Source organism: Astatotilapia calliptera, chromosome 12 (assembly GCF_964374335.1).
Source record: "Astatotilapia calliptera chromosome 12, fAstCal68.1, whole genome shotgun sequence".
In the NCBI taxonomy this organism is placed as follows: Eukaryota; Metazoa; Chordata; class Actinopteri; order Cichliformes; family Cichlidae; genus Astatotilapia; species Astatotilapia calliptera.
In genome coordinates this window covers 20,530,493-20,554,689 of record NC_137433.1, presented here as the reverse complement: position 1 = coordinate 20,554,689, position 24,197 = coordinate 20,530,493, and the positions used below count along the sequence as shown (strand labels likewise).

Below are 24,197 nucleotides of genomic sequence, written 5' to 3'. Positions count from 1 at the left end.
TCCAACCAGCTCCAGCTGCTTAGCAATCCAACTAACTCCTGATTTAGATGATACGCTTCGCTTAGCAGAAAAATGTAGGCAGCCAAGTTTTTTTTTTCTTTTGTTTTAAACAATAAGCTACTGATTTTAAACAGCAAGTCGTCATCTCAGCAGGAAGCAAAGACCATACACAGCCAGATTAACCTGCAAGGCATGTGTAAGCTGCAGGCCCTGGTTGAACCTCCCTTCTTTCTGTTCTCCACACACTCTCCACCCTGCCGCCTTTAAGCCAGCTTCAAATACAGTTAATAGACTGTGTTTGGAGCTTAAGGTAGTTTTTCTAGCTGCAGGTGTTAGGTATTTTAGTACCATGGTAGCATTTACTGGATATTGTTTTATAGTGACATTATGCAGGAAAACTCTGTCATTCAATAAGGCCCCTTTGTTTTAGTTATTTTTCTCTTTGACCCAAGAATTGATGTGTGAGAATCACAGGCTGGTACAAGGTTGAAATACCACAGAGATCACTCCCTCAGCTACATTAGTTTCTTAATCTTTTAGACGCCTGTTGAAGGCCAAATGGTTTGTTTCAGATTTCACTAATGAAAGAACTCTTCGTTTTGTGCCTTGAAAATATGTCGCTGAGATAATCACAAATGTAGCTGAACTAATAAACTACACAAAGGATGCTTCTTCACCCAAGGGCAGGAAGACGCTCCCTTATCTTGGTCTGTACTGGTTTAAACTGATAATCTGCTGTCTCATGAATTTTACCCTCTATATAAACTGTTGTACTTGTAAATAAAGTTGAGTCAATTTGGGAAGACAACCTGAAGCAGTCTCTGTTTTCTTGTTCTCCCAAGCTGCTCCCGAGCTCGTACTAACACGCTGAATGGCATGCTTGAATATTGCTTGAGAATATATTTGACTGTGTTACAGACTAAGGGACATTCTCTGCTGATAGGTGAAGGTACATTCTCTGCTGATAGACGTCCACGCCTCGAAGGAAGTCGATCCACGGATTAGGCCTTGGAAACCGTTTCCTTCAGCAGGAACACCACAGTTGGGCTGCAGTATGCATGACTGCAACTCACAGTACAATGTAAGAAAAAGCAACATACAACATAAAGAAATGGTTTGCAAGCTTCATAACATCAAGAAACACAACGAAGACTTGCAAGTAAGGCTTGATGAAGCTCTGGAAAAAAATAAAGAGATCCTCCAAGAGAGAGAACAGCAGGACATCGAGCCAAGAGACATGCAGTGCAAACTCCAAGGCATGGAAGAAAAATACAGAGCGCTGCATGTAAAGCATAATAAAAAAAAAAAACTGCACAAAAATCAACAGTTGCTCCAAGAGAAGAAGCAACTGGACATAAAACAGAAAGAAATGGACTCCAAGCTTGAAGACATGGAAGAAAAATGCAGAGTGCTGCAAATAAGGCTCGATAAAACACTGCAGATAAGTAAAGCGTTTGTTCAAGAGAAAGAACAGCAGGACATAAAAGAGGAAGAAATGCAATGCAAACTTGAAGACATGGAGGAAAAATACAAAATGCTCCAAATAACTCTGAATGAAACACTGCTCCAAAATCAAGAGTTGCTTCAAGAGAAGGAGCAACAGGACATACAACAGAAAGAAGAAAAACTTATTCTCCAGAGGAAAAATCAAAAACTCCAAGAATTTTATAATGAAATAAAGTACCAAATAACTGAACTGGAAGCCGAAAAGAAAAAAATGGAAAAACAATGCTCAGTGATGCATAGTAGTATCAATGAAAGGTTTTGCAAAAGCAACAACAACAGAAAACACATGAAGACCTGCAGTGTACACTTCAAGAAAGCCAGCGCCACACCTTTCAGTCACAATTAATTCGTTTTCCAGATGTTAACTTGTCATATTTTAGTAATACTTGAACAGCTGTTATAGTTACATGTTTTCATATCATATATAACATCAGTTTTTTTAATGTGTTTTTGATATGATTATTAGAACACCCAGTTAAATATTGTTTGATTATATACGCAGTAACCATTCCCGACCACAGGGTGGCGTTTATTCACTGATACGGTTACTATCGGCCGAAGAAGAAGAAGCCCCTCCCACTCAAGATGGCGAGCTAGAGGTTCTTGTCCACGCTGTTTTTGTTGACAAGTTATATAAAGCCGTTTTACGCGTTAACAGTGGAATTACACCTTCTGTCGTGATGTCGAGACTCATCGTTAAAAACCTCCCTAATGGGGTAAGTAAACAGCCCGCTCGCATGTGAACACAAAGCGAGAGCAGCCTTTAATTTGAGCCCAGCTAAATTTCACTGTTCTCTGTGCAGATGAAGGAGGACAGATTCAGGTCGATGTTTGCTGCCTTTGGCACTTTGACAGACTGCTCGCTGAAATTTACCAAAGACGGCAAGTTCCGTAAGTTCGGCTTTGTGGGTTTTAAATCCGAGGAGGATGCAAACAAGGCCCTGAAGCATTTCAATAAGAGCTTCGTGGACACATCCAGAGTGACGGTATGGCCTCAGCCGCACACAGTCTGTGCCTCGAGAGGGAACACGCGCATGCTTGATGGTTTACCTGTCCTTTATTCTAGGTGGAGATGTGTAAAGCGTTTGGAGACCCCAGTAAGGCAAGAGCCTGGAGTAAACACACTCAGAGCTCAGGGCAGGGCAAACCCTCTGCTCCGGCCGACACTGATGGCAAAAAGGTAGGAAACACCTGTGGACGGGAAATAACAGTATTTGTAAACTGACACTCTGTAATTACAGAGGTCGTACTTGTATATAAAACTTACCATATATCTTTATAATTCATTCTTCCCTCTGTATATCATAATTTTTTGCTGCCTTACCAGAGAATAATATAAGTATGATTTCATAGAATTTGTGTTTTTAATACAATAGTGTGTGTGTGTGTGTGTGTCTGTCTGTCTGTTTGAATTTTAGAAGAAGAAGCAGAAAAAGGAATCCAGTAGTATTCTGGGAGATGTAAGTAAATTATAAACTTTAAAATTTATCTGCTCTTAAATTGAGATGTTGGTCGGGAGATGGGTGCAAGCTTTGGGAAAAATGCTCAGACCTGCCCATCTGGCACCAACAGCCATGTCATGTTCAAAATCACTTAAATCACCGTTCCTCTTTATTAAGATGCTCAGTCTGACGTTCAGCAGGTTATGGTTAAGATTACCAGTACACTGACCAGTGCCTCACTGATTTGCTGATTAGATATGTGGGTAAATTAGCAGTTGAACAGGTGTACCCAATGAAGTGGCCTGTGAGAGTACAATTTAAAAAAAATTTTTTTTTGCCTAACTCATCAGTTTTTGTATGATGTAACACTTAATATTTGGACATCGGCTCATATCTCATTTCAGCTGGAAGAGGAAGCAGAATTCAAGGAGTTTCTGTCAGTGCATCAGAATCGAAGCCAAGCTCCGACCTGGGCAAACGACACTGCACAGGAAGCACCCGATCCCGACAAGAAGAAGAAGACGACTCAAAGCAAGAAGAAACCTGCTTCAGATGATTACCTCAACTTTGACTCAGACCAGTCAGAAGAAGACAAAGAGGATGAGGAAGAAGAAAATGATGAGAGTGAGGAAGAAGGTTGGTAGTGGTTGTGTTTTAATTTTGGGGTTACATCAACATCAAATACTGAAATTTATATCAGAGAAATATTGTTCTAAAGTACACACAGAAAATCAGATTAAACTATATTAGAAAATATTCATCCAGGTTCAGTGAATTATTGTTAATTGTTTGCTATGCTGTTGATTCCAGATGCCACTAAAGAAGCACTGAAGTCTGGCTTATCAGATATGGACTACCTGCGGTCAAAGGTGGCACAAACAGCAGACACGGAGGAGGAGGAAGAAGAGGATGATGATGGTCCTTTACAGCACACAGACAGTGACTACGAGAGTGGAGACAGGGAAAACATCTCAAAGGTCAAGTCTTCAGTGACCTCTGAGGAAAAGGACCAGAGTAAAGTGAAGAAACCTGCCAAGCAGGAGGTGACTCCTCTATCAGAAGCTGTTTTAAATTTTTACATTCTGTCATTGTTACTAGTTTGTAGTGATTCACACCAACCCCTGTGTATTTACTACAGACGGAGGCAACAACAGAGTTCACAGTGAAGCTGAGAGGAGTCCCGTTCAATGTTAAAGAGGTGAGCGAACAAGAAACTTCTCAGTGTCGGCACTGAAATGTTCACTGTATCACTCTGAATCTGTGACGCTAACATTGTTTCCTGTAACACCACTAGAAACAAATTAGAGAATTTATGACTCCACTGAAGCCTGCAGCAGTCCGGATTGGGAAGAACGAAAGCGGAAATAGAACAGGTGTGATAGTAAAAGTATTTAAAGTTTCTCATTTTGCAGCAGTCACCCACATATGCTGTATTCAGTGGCTTGAGAAAATATAATTGCCCACTTCATGATTTCTTTTTTTTTTTTTTTTGTATATTTGTCACATTTGCATGTTTCAAATCATCAAATTCATTTTAATATTAGCTAAAGAGAATCCAAATAAATACAAAATGCCGTTTTTAAATAATGATTTAATTTTTTTTAAGGGAAAGAGCCCATACAAACCTTCCTGGTCCTAAGTGAAATTTTTATTCTCCCCTTCTTAAACCATGAATTATTCACCTTTTTTTAAAAAGCTGATAGCAGTCACACACAGACCTGATTACTGAATCTAAAGAAAGAGATTAAAAAACACAGACATCAATCAGTCTGCAAGTTACCAAGCCATTTCTAATACTGTGGGACTCCAGTGAAACCCAGTGAGAGCCATTATCCTCAAATGGAGAAAACATGCAACAGTGAGAAACTTCCTGGGAGTGGCCGGCCTTCCTAAATGACTTCCAAGAGCACATTGATTGGTCATCCAGGAGGTCACAAAAGAGCCTAGAACAACATCTACAGAACTGCAGGCCTGACTTGTCTCAGTTAAGGTCAAAGTTCATGATTCAACACTAAGAAAATGGCATACATAGTAGAGTCCAAGGAGAAAACCACTGCTGACCAAAAAGAACCCAAAGGCTCGTCTGACATCTGCCAAAATATTTCTTGATGATCCCCAAGACCTTTGGGAACATATTCTGTGACAACACAAAAGCTGAACTTTGTGGAAGGTTTGAGTCTCGTTACATCTAACATAAAACTAACACAGCATTCTATAAAGAGAACATCATACCAATGATCAAACACGGTGGTGGTAGTGTGATGGTCTAGAGCGTCTTTGCTGCTTCAGGACAACCTGCTGTAGTTGATAGAGCCATGAATTCTCCACTCTGAAAATCCTAAGGGAGAACTTCTGGCCAACAGTTCATGCCCTGAAGCTCCAGTGGACTTGGGTTATGCAGCAGGACAATGATCCAAAACACACTGGTCTACCTCTAAATGGCTCAAAAAAAAGTGTGACTGAGTTTGAGTGATATGAGAGACTTGTGTCAGATATCACAAATGGCTAATTGCAGTTCTTGCTGCCAATGGTGGCACAAACGGTTATTGGGTTTGGGGGACATTCAGGTAGGTTTGAATAACCTTTTCCCACTTTTGTGTGTTTGCTTGTCTTTCTGCAAAATTTTACATATTTTGATGATCTCGAGTGTGACAAATATGCAAAAACAATAATTCAGGATGAGGGCAATTACTTTTTCACAGCACTACAGGTCTGTATGAACTGTATACAGGCAGATGCATCTTAACAGTGTGCTGTTGTTTTTTAGGTTACGTATACGTGGACTTGCACTCTGAGGAAGAGGTGGAAAAGGCCTTGAAGAAAAACAAGGATTATATAGGTGAAATTATTAGGACTTATTTCTGTTCATAGTATTTGGCTGTGTTACTATGAATGAGATGTTACAGGGTGTAAAAACTCTGCACAAAATATGAGCGAAAACATTTGAAGCCACCATTCAGTTGGGGAAACAAAGACATTTATAGATGTATTTCTCATTCTCTACTAGCTGATGAAGCCTAGACTTTGTCCTTGTGTTTTCAGGAGGGCGTTACATTGAAGTGTTTCGCGTGGATGCTTTAGCGGGAAAGAACATAAGAGATGGAAAAGAGAAAGAAACTGACAGAAACTTTAGCAGGAAGCTCAAGGAGGACGAGGAGGAGGAAGATGTTTCAGAGTCGGGCCGACTCTTCATCAGAAACCTTCCTTACACCTGCACAGAGGAGGACATCAAAGATCTGTTTAGCAAACACGGTGAGTTACATTGATTACACGTCTGTAGAAAGAAATGCGCTCTTGTCCCAAGTGTTTCATGGTTATAAAATCTCTGCAGGTCCTTTATCTGATGTGCTGTTCCCAATTGACACGCTAACCAAGAGACCTAAAGGGTTTGCCTTTGTAACCTACATGATACCAGAGAACGCCGTGACAGCGCTCGCTCAGCTGGACGGACACATTTTTCAGGTGTTTTTGTCAGAACTTCTTCATCACTCTACACCTCATGGCTGGATTCAAAGTGCAGTTCATTAAATTCAGCTGTTTGAAAACTTTCTTACACCTCTAGGGCAGGATGCTTCACCTGCTTCCCTCCACTGTGAAGAAAGAAAAGAGTGACTCTGATGCTGGCGGTCCTGGCTCCTCATCTTACAAACGGCAAAAAGATGCTAAAACTAAAGCTTTAAGTTCCAGGTAATCGGGATCAAAGTGACCGTCTGTTTCTCTGTTTTTCATGCTGATATTTTTTTAAGCTTACACTTGAATTCTCGGTTTCTTTCTAGTTCACACAACTGGAACACCTTGTTTCTGGGTACAAGTGCAGTGGCAGATGCTATTGCTGAAAAATACAACACCACCAAAAGCCAAGTCCTGGACCACGTGAGTGACTTTACATCTAGTTCACCTGCATTTACGCTCCTGTCTGCCTCTTTTCCTCCTCCTTTTTTTTTTTTACTTGAACAATTTATTACAATTTTTAACAAATTATAAAAATATAATACAAGAGAAGAAATAATAATAATATATAAGGGAAAAGGGAGTTCAGCACAACTAATTATTAAATGCCTCTTTCAACCTTATATTACATTAACTTGGTAAAAGTTATTTAAACTGCAGACGGCCACCTAATAAATGGGTCCCATTTAAGAATGTGTTCATGAATTTTTATTAGTCTCACAGGCAGCCAGCTGTGTCATCATTGTTATCCATTCTCTATAAGGAGGTAGCAAGAGTCAGAAAATCCATCTTTCTTTAAAGGAACAGAAGCCAGAGTCTTGAAATTCAGTTGCTGAACCTAAGATAAACAGTTTTACAGAGATTTGAAATATTTTCTCTTAGAGAAAAGGTTAACCTCTTGAATATTATTCCATCAAACTTTGAGTCCTGCAGAAGTTCAATGTACATGGAGAATTAAAGACCCTTGTAACCCCACCCCTGCAGGAAAAGCTAGCTGGCAGTAGATTTCACAGACAAGACACAGACAAGACCACTCGGTTGAGCAAAGGGTCTCACTTTTTTTTAGTAGCTGTTAGATTGAACTACCTGTTGGGTAGGTAAGAGTACATCCAAACCATTTAGACAGACCACTTTTTACCTCCAGAATTGACTGTATGGTTATTTATAAATATCTGTTAATTGACTAAAACTTTGAAAAATGTTTGACTGGATACCAAATACGTGAAAAACAGAAGTAATTCCAGCTCTCTGACATATACCTGGTTAACTGATTTGTTTATGATTAGTTTATTATTCCATAGAGATTTCATAAGGATTTGAAAAAGTCCCAACAACCTGCTCTGTGTAATGTATAGCATACTGACCTAGTGTTGGTGATAATAGGATCTTCTTTTTGATATTATGGATTTGTCCCACACAGTCTATACCGCAGCAATAGCCCACTGCTCAGGTCAGTTTCTCGCTGAAACCAATTTGGTTTATTATGACTGTTATAGTTTGGTAACCACATTTTCAAATGCTTTAGGCTAATGGCACAGTAATAACATCATCTCAATCCAAAAAAAAAATCCTCTTTTTACAGACTTGTGTTTTTCATTTCCTCTTTATTTATTTATTGCATGTATCTATGGTCCTTGCTCTCCCCTGCAGGAGTCAAAGGGAAGTGTTGCAGTGAGGATGGCTTTGGGGGAAACACAAATTGTCCAGGAGACGCGGCAGTTTCTGCTGGATAACAGTGTCAGCCTGGATTCCTTCAGTCAGGTATGCTTGATGTACTTCTCAGTGCTCTTGATCCAAATGCGTGTATGAAAATTTGAATGAAAAGTCCACGGCTTGCGTCCCTTCGTCTACAGGCGGCAGCAGCAAGGAGCAACACAGTGATCCTGGTGAAGAACCTTCCAGCTGGAGTGCAGGCGTCAGAGCTTGAGGAGCTCTTCTCACCTTATGGTTCTTTGGGCCGTGTGCTGCTGCCACCTTCAGGACTCACTGCAATCGTTGAGTTTCTGGAGTCGACTGAAGCGAAACGAGCCTTCACAAGAATGGCTTACAGTAAGGTGTGTGTGCAACCTTTCACCTGCATATAGTATGTTTTGACTGCTGGATACTGAAGACTTCTTATTGGATCAAATTCATTCCTAATCCAGTTCCATCATGTCCCGCTGTATTTGGAGTGGGCGCCTGTCGGGGTGTTTGTAGCCAAACCAGAACCAGGTAAACTCTCTCAAAACACAGCCGGGCAGTCTCTTTAAGAGAGAGCAGTATTTTCCAGACTTGAAGGGTATGATATGTATAATCAGAATCCACCATTGCTCTGTTTAACTAAGTATTAGAGAAGAAGGCAGCCGAGAAAGAGGAGAAGAAGATAGAAAATGAGGAAGAAGATGATGAAGAGGAGGAGGAAGCTCTTCCAGGTTCTACGCTTTTCATTAAGAATCTTAATTTCAACACGACAGAGGAGAAACTATTGGAGGTGGGTACATTAATAAATACTATTATTATTAACTGTTTAATCACTGGCTGATGGTCATGGTTTTTATTTGTTCATTTCAGACATTCTGCAAATGTGGCAAAATCAAATCCTGCACGATATCCAAGAAAAAAGATAAAACAGGTACCGAGAAGGGTTTCAAATATTTCCTTTCAGAACAAGTGCCGGCATGTGCTTATTAACTGATAATACAAATGGAGTGCTCACTATTCAACCACAAATTATGTTTTGGTTAAGAAAAGTATTTTTGTAGACTCAGTGGTAAGTTATGCTGCTGTAAGATTGTTCAGCATAACCACTTTGTTGATGGGTCAGTGATGGTCTGGTGAGGCAGATCCATGGAGGGAGGCACAGATCACTGCCATAGGTAACATTATGAAATGCTTGGACCTGCTGTCAGACCCTGCTGTCAGGAGGTCCTGGGTTCCTCCTGGTGCACGATAATGACCAACCTCATGTGGCAATAGTATGCAGGCAGTTCCTAGAGAATGAAGGAATTGATATCATTGATGGCCCCCATGCTTGCCTGAATTAAATCCAATAGAAAACCTCTGGGACACTTTTCAGTCCATCTGAAGATGACAGGTTGCACCTTGGACTTTCCAGGAGCTCAGTGATGCCCTGGTCCAGATCTGGGAGGACGAGACTTCAGAACCATCTGAAGTTTAATCACAGACAAGCACGCTGTTAATATTGTGCTAAACATCTGCTTTTCTCTGCGTAATCACTGTTCTCATGCTTATTGTTCTGTCTTCTAGGCAAACTGTTGTCAATGGGTTACGGTTTTGTCCAGTATCAGACGGCAGAAGCAGCTCAGAAGGCCCTGAGGCAGCTACAGGTACCATCCACACCTCCTCAGCAACACTCTCGCAGCTTTTCTCCACAAGCAGGTTTTTGGCTAATGTCTTCTCTCTCCTTAAACCCTCCTTCAGCACTGTAAGGTGGATGATCACCAGTTAGAGCTGAAGGTTTCAGAGAGAGCCACAAGGTCAGATGTGAATCAGAAAGGTTTTCTTTTTCCCCACTTATGTCTATTTACTTACAAGAATATGCTCCTAAACATTTCAGCTGACATGTTTATGGTTAGAATTTGTGGTAGCATGAAGACATCGCTCGTCTTGTCACCACTCATTCATTTTTTTCCCATGTGCAGGACAGCTGTGGTGACACGGAAGAAGAAACAAGCTGACAAGAAGCAGACGGGATCCAAGATCCTTGTGCGCAATGTTCCTTTCCAAGCATCTGTCAGGGAAATCAGGGAGCTTTTCTGGTAACACGTACACAGCTATCGTTTTTTATTATTATTTACGCTGTTGGAAGAGCTAAATTAATACTCACATTTCCTCCTTGTATTTCATCTTCTCAGTACATTTGGGGAGCTAAAGACTGTCCGTCTTCCAAAGAAAGCGGCTGGTTCAGGAAGTCATCGAGGTTTTGGCTTTGTTGATTTCCTCACCAAACAAGATGCTAAGGTTTGTGAGTGATTCATGAAACGAAGAAAATATACATTTCATCAGCTACTCAGAATATTATAGCATGTAGATTTGTAGGCCTCATCATTTGGCTACATGTCGGTCTGTGGGTGTCTCCATCGCCAAATGTATTTTATTATTTAACATTGAAGGGCAACAATAGAGGAAATGATCCAAGGTCTGTGACATACAGTACTTTCAACAGCATATAAAGAACTTTTTTTAAAATACTCAAGGTGGGATATTTTAATGTGCTTTAAAAATATTAAAATAGATTTTTGTGTTACAGATTTTCTGCTAATAGGAAGTTTAGAAACAATTTCAAGCCGGAAGCTGACATATCCAAGAGAGATAATATAATTTCAATTTCAAAAATCTAATTTGATGATCACAGTTTGAACAAATTTAATCAAAAGAAGTAATCGAACGAGTGTTTTGAGAAGAGCAGCCATCTGAATATTAGCACATACCGTGCTTTCAACCATTTTCACCAACATTCAGGGATAAGCATGTATTTAACTAATTTCTGGTTTTCATTACCAATTATTGGCCTTAAAACTGATCTTGTAGCATATTGTTAAAAAGGAGATCCAGCCAACATTTTTAAGCATCAGTCTTAGCTCAAGTGACTCAAATTAGTAAAGTGTGGCAATATTTATTTTAGAGGGATTTTGGCTGTCACACTGATTAGCAGTTGTGTTCCTCTCTTTCTATGTAGAAAGCGTTTGCGGCGCTATGCCACAGCACCCATCTGTACGGGAGACGTCTTGTGCTGGAGTGGGCTGACGCAGAGGAAACTGTGGAGGCATTGAGGCGAAAAACAGCTGAACATTTTCATGGTAAATCCACCAAATCCTTGTTAACAGGACACAATTAAATAAAAAGTAGGTTTGCCATTTATTCTTTTTTTGTTTTGTTTTGTTTTATTCCTCCTCAGTCACTGCCAAAAAGCAGCGAAAAGCAGAAGTTATGGAAGGAATTTTGGAGACAATGGAAACTGAAGGTGGTGTGGAAGACTGACATCTGCAGCCTCCACACAAATCCTGACCCCAACGCTCTGTGTAAAATGGACTGAATAAAACATGGACCCGAATATCTGCAGAAGTTTATAATGAATTTAAAAGCAGGTCCAGTTTTCTATGGATTAACTAGTATTTTGTACAGAATGAAATGTCCAAGAGATCTGATGTATCTGACGACTGGTTTTTATATATGTATAAAAGCTGCGTACATGTTACTTTTTGTCTCATGTCTCGTTTGTGACAGTGACTGAACTACTGATGAACTTATGATGCGGGATGTCGGGCGGCGTCTTTTATTTTGAAAGTCCCGGCGGTAGTCAGGTGACTTGGCCCATCGAAGTCACATGATTTGTTCATGTAAACATGGCGTGCAGGCGGAACGGAGCTGACCGTGTTAGAAGTTTTACAGAGGTTTTAGATCTTTTAAAGATGTTTTTGCTTTTGTTTTGTATGTTTACGGCCGTTCGAGCAGAAATACGAACGGCTGTGATCGACAAGCAAACCGGACAGCTGTCTGTCATAGAGGGATATCAGGAGGATTTTGTGGCTTGGGCGAATTTCACTGATGATATTGAAACGTCAGGGTGAGTGTTTAGAGGCTGTTCTTGGTCTAAAATGTAAACTATTTGCCTCTAAAGGCTCGGTTTGTCTGTGCGGTTTGTGCTTGAAATAGGTCGTTGGTGAATGGTCAAGCTGGGTCAGTGCTGCAGTTTCTTACAGAAAGTAAGAAAAGCGTGTTGCAGCGTTGACTCCTGATATTGTTTCAATTATTCGGTTAATCGTTTAATGCAAGGGTGAAGAGCTCAAGGTCCGGTGTCCTGCATGTTTTAGATATCACCTTGGGTCAGCACGCCTGAAGCAAATGATTAGTGCATTACCAGGCCTCTGGAGAACCTCAAGACATGTTGAGTAGGTCATTTAGCCATTTAAATCATCGGTGTTGGCTAAAGGACACGTCTAAAACCTGCAGGACACTGCCCTTGAGGCCTGGAGTTCCCCACCACTTGTTTAGTGTATAATTTGCAGTTCCACACACAGTGTTTTACTAGTTTTACAGCCAAACCGATCCAGATTCTCTCAGACTAGTTCAAGAATTTAAGAAAAAATGAGAAATTATACATATTAAAATATTTGAGTTCATAAAGAACGTAAACAATCATCCCCTATGAAGCTGTAACAGAATGGTGTTCGGCAGTGTCAATGGTCTAAATTGTTTTCCTTGTTTTTTCGTAAATGTTGACTTGTTGAGCAACATTTAATCCTTGTGGTTTTGTTTTGAGGAACCCAAATTAGCAGAAGTGGCACACATGACACACTGAGAAATCTTCTGGAGGTCTTTAAAAGTTTTTCTTTGGACATTGGCTGGGTTTTTGTTTGTTCTGTTTGGGAGGGGAGATAATATTTTGTATCTTTAGGCACTTTGTTACTAGCAGCCTGTTACAAGAACACATCCTTTGCACCCATTTCTTTAGTTGCAAAAACAAAAAAAATAGAAAAGATAATACAGCATCCATAGTGTGTGGCCTGTGGAAACTATGAAAAGTGAGGAAACTGGCAGGTCATAAAGAAATCTGTCTTCTCTGTAAAGAAAAGGGTGAGCCACTGAGGTCCCCAGATTACACAAGAAGTGGACTGAAGATCAGTGACAACAGGTCTGATGGAGTGATAAATTTAATTTTGAAACTTCTGGTTCAAATAGCACCATGTATGGAGGAGGTCAGGCAAGAGGTAGAACCAGTATCTACAGCCTTCTGTAAAACATGGTGGACGCCCTGTCGTTTTTTTTTTTTTTTTGGAGCTGCGTTTTAGCCAGTGGTGCTGGAGATCTTGTTAAAATTGATCAATCGGAATCAGAATATTTTATTAATCCCAGAGTGGTCACAGTTGCTCCAAGACAGTAAGAACAGTAATCAACTAAATGAAATAATATAATAGATTAAATAACAATAACATGAATAATAATGATAATAGTAATAATACATATAAATGCAATCTCTTACAAAGTTGCAAAATATAACAAAATAGCTCTGTATGTAGAACAGTGCATTCACATTTTAATCCACCGTATAATAGTATCTGAAAAGCATGTGATTGACAGCTGCTTCATTTTTCAGCTTGACAATGATCCCAAACACACTGCCAATGCCATAAAGTCATACCTGGATAGAAAAACACTCAGTATTGAAGTATTAATAGTATTAAGCCTGGAGAACTATTCCTGAACCTACTTAAAGAAATTACACGAAAGTTAGTTTAAGAAAGTTCAGACTGTGCTGGCAAATTAAGATGGTCATACCAAAACTTGACTTCAGTCTGATTAGATTTACACAGACTTTGCTTTTGACTTGTATTCATAACCTTGCTTGCACATAATTCAGTAGAGCACTGCACCACCTATTTTCCTAGCAAAATGTAAACAAATGGGGGGTGGCTCAAGGTTTTTGCACAGTGCTGTAAACTTCATAAATCTATTTTTTTTTTCTTCTGGAGATCGTTTTACATTTTTATGCTCCCTCTTTCAGCTGGTCTTTCTTGGAGGTGACTAGCAGCAGTCGGTACAACGACAGCATCCAGGCTTACGCTGCAGGTGCAGTTGAGGCTGCAGCAACGTCTCCGGTCAGTCTAACCCTCATTTGGTCAGACGTTAAAATATTTTTGGTTTAATTATTCTAATGACTAGGTATGCTGGTGTTTTTTAGCTGATCTATAAACACTGGATGAACACTCTAATGGGTTACTGCGAACCCTTGATGTATGAATCTGCCTACTGCGAGCGCCTTAAGGCTTTCATCATAACCAACATGCAGTGGATTCAGGACCAAATAGAGAATAATCCAAACTCACCCTACTGGTACCAGGTACAATGAGCAGGACTGAAAAAAATCCCTTACATGACAAGCTTTTTTAAAGGCCAGAAATCAGACTTTGTGCTATCTGTTTCTTCATCAGGTGCGTCTGACATTGCTGCAGCTCAAAGGTTTGGAGGACAGCTACAATGATCAGCTGTCTTTGCCAATAGGGTCATTCTCTCTCAACCCATTTGGCTTCCTGTAAGTAGTTATCTCCTTTTCTGAATCATTCAAACATGTTTTACCCTCTTTTGCTGAGATTTTAAACTTTCACTTGCTGTTGCCCAAACAGACTTTTCCAAATGGGCGGAGACCTTGAGGACCTGGAATCGGCTCTGAATAAATCCAGTCAAACCCGACCCATTGGCTCTGGCTCCTGCTCTGCACTGATTAAGCTTCTGCCTAACAATAAGGAACTGCTGGTGTCACATGACACCTGGAACACCTACCAGGCCATGCTGCGCATAATGAAGAAATACATTTTTGCCTTTAAAGTTTCTCCTCTAGGTAATTAATTGACGCAAGTGTGCCTCCTGATTGGTGATGAGATTCATTGGGATTGATCAGGAGAGACGAGATTAGAAATGAGCACATCAGAGGGACAGATCAGGTTGAGTGACAACAAAGTTAGAGAGGCAAAGGTTAGATGATTTGGACATAGATTTTTCCAGTTTAGCTGTTGCTGTTTCTAGATACCTGCTCACTCTACTTTTCAGATTTACAATACAAAAACAATGGTCCCAATTTTTTTATATAATGGCAAAACAATTAGATATGTCCTTAAATGCTTGACTTTTGAATTCTTTAATGCACGTTTAAAACCCCAAAAGTACCCTAGCACCATTTTTGATGTAATTATTTTAGGGACTAGTTGATAGTGTGACTTCAGCACGTGCTCTCATGTTTTTCAGACAACTATGTTCTTCCTGGAAGAACTCAGGCATTCTCATCCTACCCTGGATCCATCTTCTCTGGGGATGACTTTTACATCCTAAGCAGCGGCTTGGTAAGATCTCTTTATACTTGACATTATATAACAGAATATGATTTTTTTTTTTTTTAAAAGGGAAAGCTGAGATTATCTTACTGCTTTTATTTTTTTTCTTTCTTTTTCTGTCTGTAGGTTACTTTGGAAACCACCATTGGCAACAGCAACCCTGCTCTCTGGAAATATGTTCAGCCCACTGGAACAGTCATGGAGTGGCTGAGAAACATTGTTGCAAATCGGCTCGCTGCTACTGGCAAGGACTGGGCAGAAATCTTCACGAAGTACAACAGTGGAACGTGAGTTAGTTTTAATCATCAAATAGAAACTGTTTGATCTGCTGACAAGGCTCCAGACTGTTCTGCTTTTTAGCTTGTGTTGATAATCCTCACTGAAGACCAGATTATGTAACATTTTGTTTTGTCCGTGTTGTGCGTATTAGTGAAAAGAAGGCCACTTTTAACTTTGCTTTGCAGTTACAACAACCAGTGGATGATTGTCAACTACAACCTCTTCACTCCAGGGAAGACTGACATCACAGAAGGGCTCTTTGTCGTGCTGGAGCAGATTCCGTAAGTCACAGCACCCGAACTTGGATCAAAATAGATCATTTATTCAGTGTTTCTATTGACAATATATAACCCTATCAGATCTGACCTTAAAACAAGCATTTTATTTTTTCCAATGCTGCAGAGGACTCGCCATTTACGCTGATAAAACTCAGGAACTGCTGAAGAAAGGATACTGGGCTAGTTACAACATACCGTAAGTATTTGGTGTGCAAACATTAAGGTAAATGTTAATCTGTACTTTAGATTATGCATGTGTCTTTTCTTTTGTCCATACTTCCAAATTCTTTCTGAAGGTACTATGTGGAAATATTTAATAAGAGTGGCTGCAATGAGTTGGTTGAGAAGTTTGGCCCGTGGTTCTCTCTGGACCAGAATCCTCGGGCTCAGATTTTCCAGAGAAACCAGACAGATGTTACAGATGTGGACTCGATGGTCCGCCTGATGAGGTACGGTCTGTGTGTAGCAGATTTGTATTCCCAAAACAAACAATCTCTGATAGATGTTGTAGTTAGGGAGAAAAAGGTCTCTTAATTCATGAGATACACTGTTCCTCCTCAGGTATAATAACTTTAAGGAAGATCCACTCTCAAAGTGTGACGGCTGTGATCCACCTGAGAACGGAGAGAATGCGATCTCAGCGCGGTCAGACCTGAACCCAGCTAATGGAACATATCCATTTGGCGCCTTAAAGCAGAGACCACACGGAGGAACAGACATGAAGGTTTTCATTTTCACATCTCCCTTTGCCCTAACCCTTTTACCCATCATGCACCCTGAAGATTTTTTTTTTTGGTTTGCCGTAAGTAAAAATGAGTTTAAAAGAGATGTCCACTGAGTTTGAGCCATTGTGTGTGATTCTTTGCAGCTGACCTCCTACGAGATGTTTCGAGAGTACGGCATGGTGGCAGTGAGTGGTCCAACCTGGGACCAAGTGCCACCCTTCCAGTGGAGCGCTTCCCCCTACAAAGACCTGCTACACATGGGTCAGCCTGATGTATGGCGTTTCAAGCCTATAAAAGTCACCTGGACTCCTTAACTGGCATCAGTAGTTCCAGCTCTATGATGTTTGACAAAGGGAAATGGCATCACTGCTTCTCACAAAAATCTTTAAGTGGTACAGAGATTAATAATGTACCTCTATTTGAATAAGAAGACAGAAAATTAGGTTTATTTTTTTTTGCATTTCTCTTTCTCATGCAAAATATGTGAAAATCATTATAATAAACCCAATAAATATGCACCTTTCTGTGGAGAAATCACCAAGTATTATTACTTACTTTTATGCTGATGAACATTTTCTGTAACACTTGTTGCAAATGTTTTAATCCTGGGATAAATCATTTTTGAGTTATTCAGTATTTTCTGAATTTTAGATTTTTTTGTAAATAACTTTTTAAATAAACAACAGAGCGATCACTTCTTTTTAAAAGGCGTGTGTGTGCACGTGTGCGTGCGTGCGTGTGCGTGCGTGTGTGATAAAACAGGAAAAAATGGTCAAAGTGAATCAGGAGCTCAAAGTAAAGCTTGATGAAGCTCTGGAAAAAATAGACCCTTCAAGAGAAAGAACAGCAGGACACAGACCTGAGAGACATGCAGTGCAAACTCCAAGGCATGGAGGAAAAATACAGAGCGCTGCATGTAAAGCATAATAAAACACTGCACAAAAATCAACAGTTTCTTCAAGAGAACAAGCAGCATGACACAAAACGGAAAGAAATGGACTCCAAGCTTAAAGACATGGAGGGAAAAGGCAGTGTGCTGCAAATAAGGCTCAATAAAACACTGCAGAGAAATAAAGAGTTTGTTCATGAGAAAGAACAGCAGGACATAAGAGGAAGAAATGGTATGCAAGCTTGAAGACATGGAGGAAAAATACAAAATGCTCCAAATAACTCTTAATGAAACACTGCTCCAAAATCAGCAGTTGCTTCAAGAGAAGGAGCAACAGGACATACAACAGTTCACCCAATGCTTTTACTCACTGTATCCGCAAAGTGGCTGGTTATGAATACTCAATAACACTTCAATGAGTTACCACTATGTCAGTAGCTGGTTCTCTGACCCAGCACTTCGAGTTTATTCCTCTATTTCTTTTCTTAGGTATATTGAAGGTATGTTAAGTTCTTGTTGTGGCTGTTATTAGTTTGGATCTGAGTTTCCTTGTATATTGTTATTCATTGTTTATGGTTAAGTCCATCTAGTTATATTCTTTTGATTATTTAGATTCCTTTGTGTCATCACCTCTGTTAAGTCTCCCTTGTTGGTTAGTGTGTCTAATCTGTCTTGTTTCATGTCTGTGTGGTTCATGTTGTCAAGTTGTGTCATGTCTGCGTCCTGTCATGTTTCCTGTTTATTTTGAAAGTCTTGTTTCCATATTCTATGTGCTTAGTTTAGACTTCCCTGTGGCATCAATATGTTCATCTAGTTGGCTGTTTCCTCACATGTTTTTACTTCCCTGATCACCTCCTGTGTGATCCACTAATACTAATCAATTTCATGTAAGACAGAGTATCATTATAGTAGTGTTTAAAATTAGGCTTTTGGCTAATGTATTTGCATTTGTGGAAATAAAATTTAGCTAAGGTAACTAACAAGTTTATTATAAAGTATACATCTTTTTTGCCGTCAAAAGAAACAAAATACAACATTTTCCAATTTCAGAGTAAAGTCCTTGTAGAGCTGTCCAGTAATGAATTTACTGAAGTCTTTCCAAGACGTTCTAGCATGTGAACAGATCCAGAAGAGGTGCTGCACAGTCTCAGGTTGACTTCCACAAAATCCACAGTTCAGATTTATGTCCCTTTTGAACTTTGTCATATAATGATTAGCAGGATAATATTTATGAAGTATTTTGAATGAAACTTCTTTTACTTTATTGGGTACAAGATGCTTATTAGGAATTGTCCATACTCTTTTCCAAGTAATGTCACTGACAAAGGACTTCCAATAAGAAATCACGTATGGAACAAACAGAGATTCTCTCTGGAACAAAGCACAAAGATTCTTATTACCTTTACTATGGTTTGTAGACAGACTCTTCCTATGTGTGAATCCACAGGATTGGGGAGAGAAACAGGTGATATACAAGGTTGAATTTCTTTAAATAGCATTATAATACCCATAGGTATCAAATCAAACAATATGGCATATTAGTCCAATACGTATGGGGTGTAAAGTTGTGTTCATATATAAGAGACCATGCAAATAGAACTCCAAATTCACACTTCACACAGTCTGCTCCCACAGACCATGACACAATACAACTCCAGCAGAATGAATTTGATTCAACATTTGGCTGAAGCTGCCTCAGACTTTCTGCTGAAACAAATTTGGTATTGCTACCACTGAATATTCTGGATATATTATCATCAGCCCATTATCATCAATGGAGCTCCAGTGGAGAGGGTGCAGTCCTTCAAGTATCTTGGTGTTCACATCTCCTCAGACCTGACATGGGCTGCCCACATTCAGGCCCAGACCAAAAAGGCTAGGCAGCGCCTGTATCACCTACGACAACTGAGGAAGTTCAGGGTCTCTCCAAAGATCCTCAGGATTTTCTATACAGGCGCTGTGGAGAGCATCCTCACACAGAACATGACATCGTGGTTTGGGAACAGCTGTGTGAAGGACCAAAAAGCTCTCCAGAGAGTGATCCGTACAGCAGAACGCTGCTGCAGGATTGCTCTCCCCCCGCTTCAGGACACCTACACCAGGAGATGCCGGACTAGAGCAGCGCAGATACTGAAGGACCCGTCCCATCCTGGCAACAAACTGTTCCAACTTCTACAATCTGGTAGAAGGTTCCGCATCTTCCGAGCAAGGACAGAGAGACTCAAGAGGAGCTTCTATCCCCAAGCCATCCGTGTCCTAAACACACACACCCGCCCGCTCACATCATCTCACATCATCTATAATTGACTGAGACAGGACTCTCTTCCAGACACTAAACCAAGGAACAATGTACATTTCAAATTCCTTTAAATTTAAATATGTTTATATTGTCTATCCTGTAAAATAGTCAGATGTCCAAAATAGTCAGATGTCTATTCTTATTAATGTACAGAATTCACCTGCTTGCTGCTACTACTGCACATTCACCCAATGTGTATATATATATATATATATATATATATATATATATATATATATATATATATATATATATATATATATATATATATATATTCTAATGCTCAAAATAAGAATAAAGATAACAATAATGATATCTACTGTTGCTGTGTCCTTGCTTTTCCCCCGTTTAAAAAAACCCCATTTAAAGTCATGTGATCTGGTCCTTGTTGTCGTCATAGCAGTGTATTGTCGTAAAGTGACAGCGGTGTCGTGTCACTATTTAACTGCTGAACTTCCTTCTTAAATGTCGAACTTTTGTTTACTTGTCTTTAAGAAACTATTCCGGTGTATTTTACCAAGCGCGGAGACGTGAACAAGCATACGAGCTCGAGGTATGACGTTATATTTCAGAAAGCTAGCTAGTTAGCGTCATAAGAGCGGTAATCTTTGCCAGTAGAGCTGGTTGTTAGACTAGTTGTACGTCTCCTGTTGCGTAGAGTATTGATTTAATGTAATTACTACATAGATGTCTTCTTTTTTTTTTTATAAGTAAGCGTTTAACTGTCTACAGTCACGTGACAGAGAGTACGTGCTTTCAGCTTTGCTCAAACTAAATGTGGTTATGTTGAAAACGAGGTCCGCTCGAGAAAAGACATGCCGAATATCCTGTTTTGTTAAGCAGTAGCTATATAGTATTTCCACAATAAAAGTTACAGATTTTCTACAGCTTAATGCTCACTATGAACATAACTAGGTGATCCATGCAAAGATTTTTCATTAGAAAAGTTTAACTGCTTCATACACGATGTCTCCATGTATGTGCAATACAGAGCATGTGTGTTCATGCCAAAGTTTTTGTGTATATATTTATGATTATATCTATTTATGTACACTATCTGTATCACTGCACTACAGGGTGCCTGTCTGTTGGACCAAGATTGGCTTTCTGTTCCCAACAAGGAAGATTACATTTAGATGTTAGGTGAGTGGAGATAAACTTTCTGGTCTCCCAGTGCCAAAGTCTGAACAGAGATTATTCTGGAGAGTAAAGGTCAAACAGCCAAGAGGGCAACACTGGCTAAAATGTGGGACATAGGCACCCACCTCTGCTAAAAGCATTTTGGAGTGGGTTTGAACAGACTTCTTTCTCCTTTTAGGACTTCCAATCTGCCTCATATTACTCTGACCCGAGCATCCTCCTCTGTCACACCCCTGCCCCTGCATGTATATATGAATCCATGAATTGTCCCTGTGGTCACTCTGAGTAACTCTGCCCCCTACAATTTTGACTTTTTGTTAGCGGCACTGTCTCCAAACCAAAGTTATAGCATTTCTCATTAGCATCTTGTAAACCTTCTCTTTCTGCTATTGCTGCTATCCTACTGTTACAAATCACCCCTAAAACCTGACTCCATCCTGCCGTCTCTATGTGCTCTCTTCTTCACCTGTCTTTTGCAATGTTTGTTGTTTAGAATGGTTGACCCCATCTATTTACACAGGTCCACCTTCACTACCCCTGCTCCTTGCAGCTTCACTTTCACTCCACCTGTCTACTTCTCATTCACACACATACTCTCTCTTCTTCTACTGACTTTCATTCCTTTGCATACTTCTATTTCTCCAGGCTCTCTTCCATTTGTTTCCTACTGAAATTGTCTTCCTCTATGAAGAACAGATGTATTGAACTTGCCTAATAATAATGAAAAGGTACATTACTTAAGTTATGTGAAATTTGTCTCTTCTGTTTACAGCTCGCCACATCTCTGCTTTTTGTGGAGCCTGATGATGGGTTTCTGGCAGCCGCTGACTAATCTTAGAGATTATGTGTCACAGAATCCTCCAGGGACTACATTTTTCCTGTGTTTGCTAACTCTGGCTATTTCATTCATCTGCCTTAGTTTTTACAGCAACACTCACACTCTGCCTAACCCTGATATAACAAAGGTGAGGAGTGATTTTAACTATAGCAATTTTGGGTTTTTGCTCTTTTCTGTTATCTATATATTAGAGTAGTGGATGCACAATAAACATGGCTGAAGTTTCAAATATTTACGTGCAATCAAAATGTGTTAAAACCTAGGTTGCAGACTGCTCTAAGCTCTCTGTATCAATTTTTTTTTCTACTCTTGGTTCTTTTTGAGGCTCAAATATTCTATACAGAGGAGCAATTAATCAGATTAATCAGAAGAAATGTACCTTAAAGATAGGGGAGTTAAAATGACTGGGTTCAGATTGAGAATGAATCAAGGCCTGATGTCAGACAAATATGGATTTTTTTTTTAGAGCAGTGACTCATGCAAAGAAACTTTAGATCAGTCCAAAGATAACAATATGGAGCTGGGAATGAGTATAGTAGGTTTCCTTAGTAAACTGAGCTAATTTTCCTCCATGCCTTCTCTAAATAGATAATTGGTGCTGGTGTGCATAGGAAATATGATGCTGTGCAGGCTGTGACTGAATATACCCACACATTCTGTGCCCTGATTGTATCTGTGTGTAATTTGTGCACTTTACTATTCTCATAGGACTGGAACCGTGTGTTGTCCTCCTTATCAACATTCCACCTATGTGTGAAAGCAAATGAGCTTAATTCCTCAGTCCAATCACCTCTTATCAAGCAGGAAGAGGACAGAAAGACCTCAGTTAACTCAGCAAAGAGTCCTTCTTCTGTCACCCATTTACATCTCAAGGTTCCTCTTGCTCTTGTGACTTCCAGCTCTCCGAGTGTCTCGCTGAGAGATCTCAGTCTACATACAACCTTGAGAGCCAGTCAGCTGCTTATTGGAGGTTAGTTTTGCCATGGAGTGCTATGGGTGTGATATTATGTGAAAGTCTTTATCACCTTACATTCTGATTGTAATTTTTTACTCCCCAGGCAATGAAAATGTTAATTTGACACTAGAGTTTCTATCTGACAATGGTAGCTACACCTGCCTCACTATAAGTGCCCCAAGTGACCTCCTGCCAACAAGTGTGTAAGTTTATCATGTTCTGTAAAGAACATGTTTCTTAACTTAATTACAGTGTAACTACAACTTTTCCTCAGTGACCTAAAAAGTCAGAAAACTCATAAATGCTATGTATTTTAATAAAGTCGTCCTCCAGAGTGCCCTGAGTCAGAGAAAAATATTTCATCCTTCTATGTGGAGGCAAGTAACCAGCTGCCTACATTATCACCAACCTGCTACAGTCTGAACTTCAAGGATGATACCACTCTTACAGTCATGTTAACACAGGTACGGTATGTTGCACTTGAACAGCATAGCTGATTTAGCCACAATTCAGAGATTTGTTTTGTACCCTCATTTATTTCCTACTTCTAAAGGAGGAACAGAGTGTGGCAGTGCAACATCTGTTGGACTTCAGTGTGTGTCTCCTTGGAGTTTGTTTGATGCTCTGTATAGCTGCTTGTCAACCACATGCACTAAAACGCCGCAACCAATGGAATGGACTGTACCAACAAAGTGTAAGTCGTGATCGTTCGGTTTTTAATAATAATAATAATAATAATAATGGATTGGATTTATATAGCGCTTTTCAAGGCACCCAAAGCACTTTACAATTCCATTATTCATTCACTCTCACATTCACACACTGGTGGAGGCAAGCTACAGTTGTAGCCACAGCTGCCCTGGGGCAGACTGACAGAAGCGAGGCTGTCATATCACGCCATCGGCCCCTCTGGCCAACACCAGTAGGCGGTAGGGTAAAGTGTCTTGCCCAAGGACACAACGACCAGGACAGGGAGCCCTGTCCTGGTAGAACCTTTTTACTGAGAAATCCATACAGATTATTTAACCTAACTTTGCTACTTTACTTTATTTACAGGAACCCTTAATAGACAGCTGAGCGATTAAATCAGTTGATGGTTGGAAAGAGAGGGCTACGTCTAACTACAGCCTACAGAAGAAACTGGTTTGTTGTTTGTACTACTAACTGTGAAAATATTTGTATAATGCTGCTTTGGAGAAAGCTCTCCTAAATTCATACTTGGGACTAAAGTCAGGGTACAGCAACCTCTCTTGGAACAGTTTGAACCCATTTATCTGTCTCTCACAAGTTTTGCTACATTACGAATGTGCAATATGTAAAATCATTTTGAGAAACATGGCCATGGTAGAAAATGAGTTATAATTTATTATTTATGATGTGCTTTTCAAAATAAAAGACAAAAATGTTATGATAAGGTGGTGATGAAGACATTGCTCAAGACTGAAGAAAATGGATGAAATGTGGGTTAAAATTGCTATTATATTTGCCTTATATTTGTTTAATAACAAAGTATTAACAGATCATTGGGCACTGTAAATAGTGTGTGTGTGTGTGTGTGTGTGTGTGTG

At 39.8% G+C, this 24,197-nt stretch overlaps 3 protein-coding genes across 3 annotated transcripts; all 3 read left to right on the top strand.

The window, feature by feature from the left end:
• Positions 1-2,062: 2,062 nt before the first annotated feature.
• rbm19 (RNA binding motif protein 19) lies at positions 2,063-11,595 on the top strand. Its single transcript, XM_026187410.2, has 24 exons — positions 2,063-2,222; positions 2,310-2,492; positions 2,573-2,686; positions 2,925-2,966; positions 3,353-3,584; positions 3,759-3,991; positions 4,087-4,146; positions 4,243-4,321; positions 5,716-5,787; positions 5,991-6,200; positions 6,280-6,410; positions 6,511-6,635; positions 6,725-6,821; positions 8,049-8,159; positions 8,252-8,452; positions 8,543-8,609; positions 8,723-8,868; positions 8,949-9,009; positions 9,645-9,724; positions 9,819-9,874; positions 10,040-10,156; positions 10,253-10,358; positions 11,077-11,197; positions 11,296-11,595. The coding sequence occupies exons 1-24, from the start codon at positions 2,187-2,189 to the stop codon at positions 11,376-11,378; spliced, it is 2,763 nt and encodes a 920-aa protein (XP_026043195.2). The 5' UTR covers positions 2,063-2,186; the 3' UTR covers positions 11,379-11,595.
• Positions 11,596-11,714: 119 nt separating this feature from the next.
• plbd2 (phospholipase B domain containing 2) lies at positions 11,715-17,202 on the top strand. The gene is made up of 12 exons (XM_026187411.2): positions 11,715-11,964; positions 13,903-13,996; positions 14,080-14,238; positions 14,330-14,430; positions 14,522-14,736; positions 15,141-15,235; positions 15,353-15,513; positions 15,691-15,786; positions 15,908-15,979; positions 16,080-16,232; positions 16,345-16,507; positions 16,652-17,202. The coding sequence occupies exons 1-12, from the start codon at positions 11,744-11,746 to the stop codon at positions 16,820-16,822; spliced, it is 1,701 nt and encodes a 566-aa protein (XP_026043196.1). The 5' UTR covers positions 11,715-11,743; the 3' UTR covers positions 16,823-17,202.
• Positions 17,203-20,108: 2,906 nt separating this feature from the next.
• LOC113033327 (transmembrane protein 248) lies at positions 20,109-24,079 on the top strand. The gene is made up of 8 exons (XM_080309186.1): positions 20,109-20,249; positions 20,773-20,839; positions 21,609-21,801; positions 22,383-22,644; positions 22,733-22,832; positions 22,952-23,093; positions 23,183-23,323; positions 23,686-24,079. The coding sequence occupies exons 3-8, from the start codon at positions 21,640-21,642 to the stop codon at positions 23,704-23,706; spliced, it is 828 nt and encodes a 275-aa protein (XP_080165312.1). The 5' UTR covers positions 20,109-20,249; positions 20,773-20,839; positions 21,609-21,639; the 3' UTR covers positions 23,707-24,079.
• The last annotated feature ends 118 nt before the right edge of the window (positions 24,080-24,197 follow it).

What these genes read in the sequence shown, in the direction of transcription:
- LOC113033327 (XM_080309186.1), top strand. Translation starts at nt 21,640, where the DNA reads ATGATGGGTTTCTGGCAGCCGCTGACTAATCTTAGAGATTATGTGTCA. An exon ending in CTAACCCTGATATAACAAAG is followed by an intron (nt 21,802 to 22,382) that starts GTGAGGAGTGAT and finishes CTATTCTCATAG; the next exon opens with GACTGGAACCGTGTGTTGTC. An exon ending in GACCTCCTGCCAACAAGTGT is followed by an intron (nt 22,833 to 22,951) that starts GTAAGTTTATCA and finishes ATTTTAATAAAG; the next exon opens with TCGTCCTCCAGAGTGCCCTG.
- rbm19 (XM_026187410.2), top strand. Translation starts at nt 2,187, where the DNA reads ATGTCGAGACTCATCGTTAAAAACCTCCCTAATGGG. An exon ending in CCAGTAGTATTCTGGGAGAT is followed by an intron (nt 2,967 to 3,352) that starts GTAAGTAAATTA and finishes ATCTCATTTCAG; the next exon opens with CTGGAAGAGGAAGCAGAATT. An exon ending in AGAAACCTGCCAAGCAGGAG is followed by an intron (nt 3,992 to 4,086) that starts GTGACTCCTCTA and finishes TATTTACTACAG; the next exon opens with ACGGAGGCAACAACAGAGTT.
- plbd2 (XM_026187411.2), top strand. Translation starts at nt 11,744, where the DNA reads ATGGCGTGCAGGCGGAACGGAGCTGACCGTGTTAGAAGTTTTACAGAG. An exon ending in GATGATATTGAAACGTCAGG is followed by an intron (nt 11,965 to 13,902) that starts GTGAGTGTTTAG and finishes TCCCTCTTTCAG; the next exon opens with CTGGTCTTTCTTGGAGGTGA. An exon ending in CTTTAAAGTTTCTCCTCTAG is followed by an intron (nt 14,737 to 15,140) that starts GTAATTAATTGA and finishes CATGTTTTTCAG; the next exon opens with ACAACTATGTTCTTCCTGGA.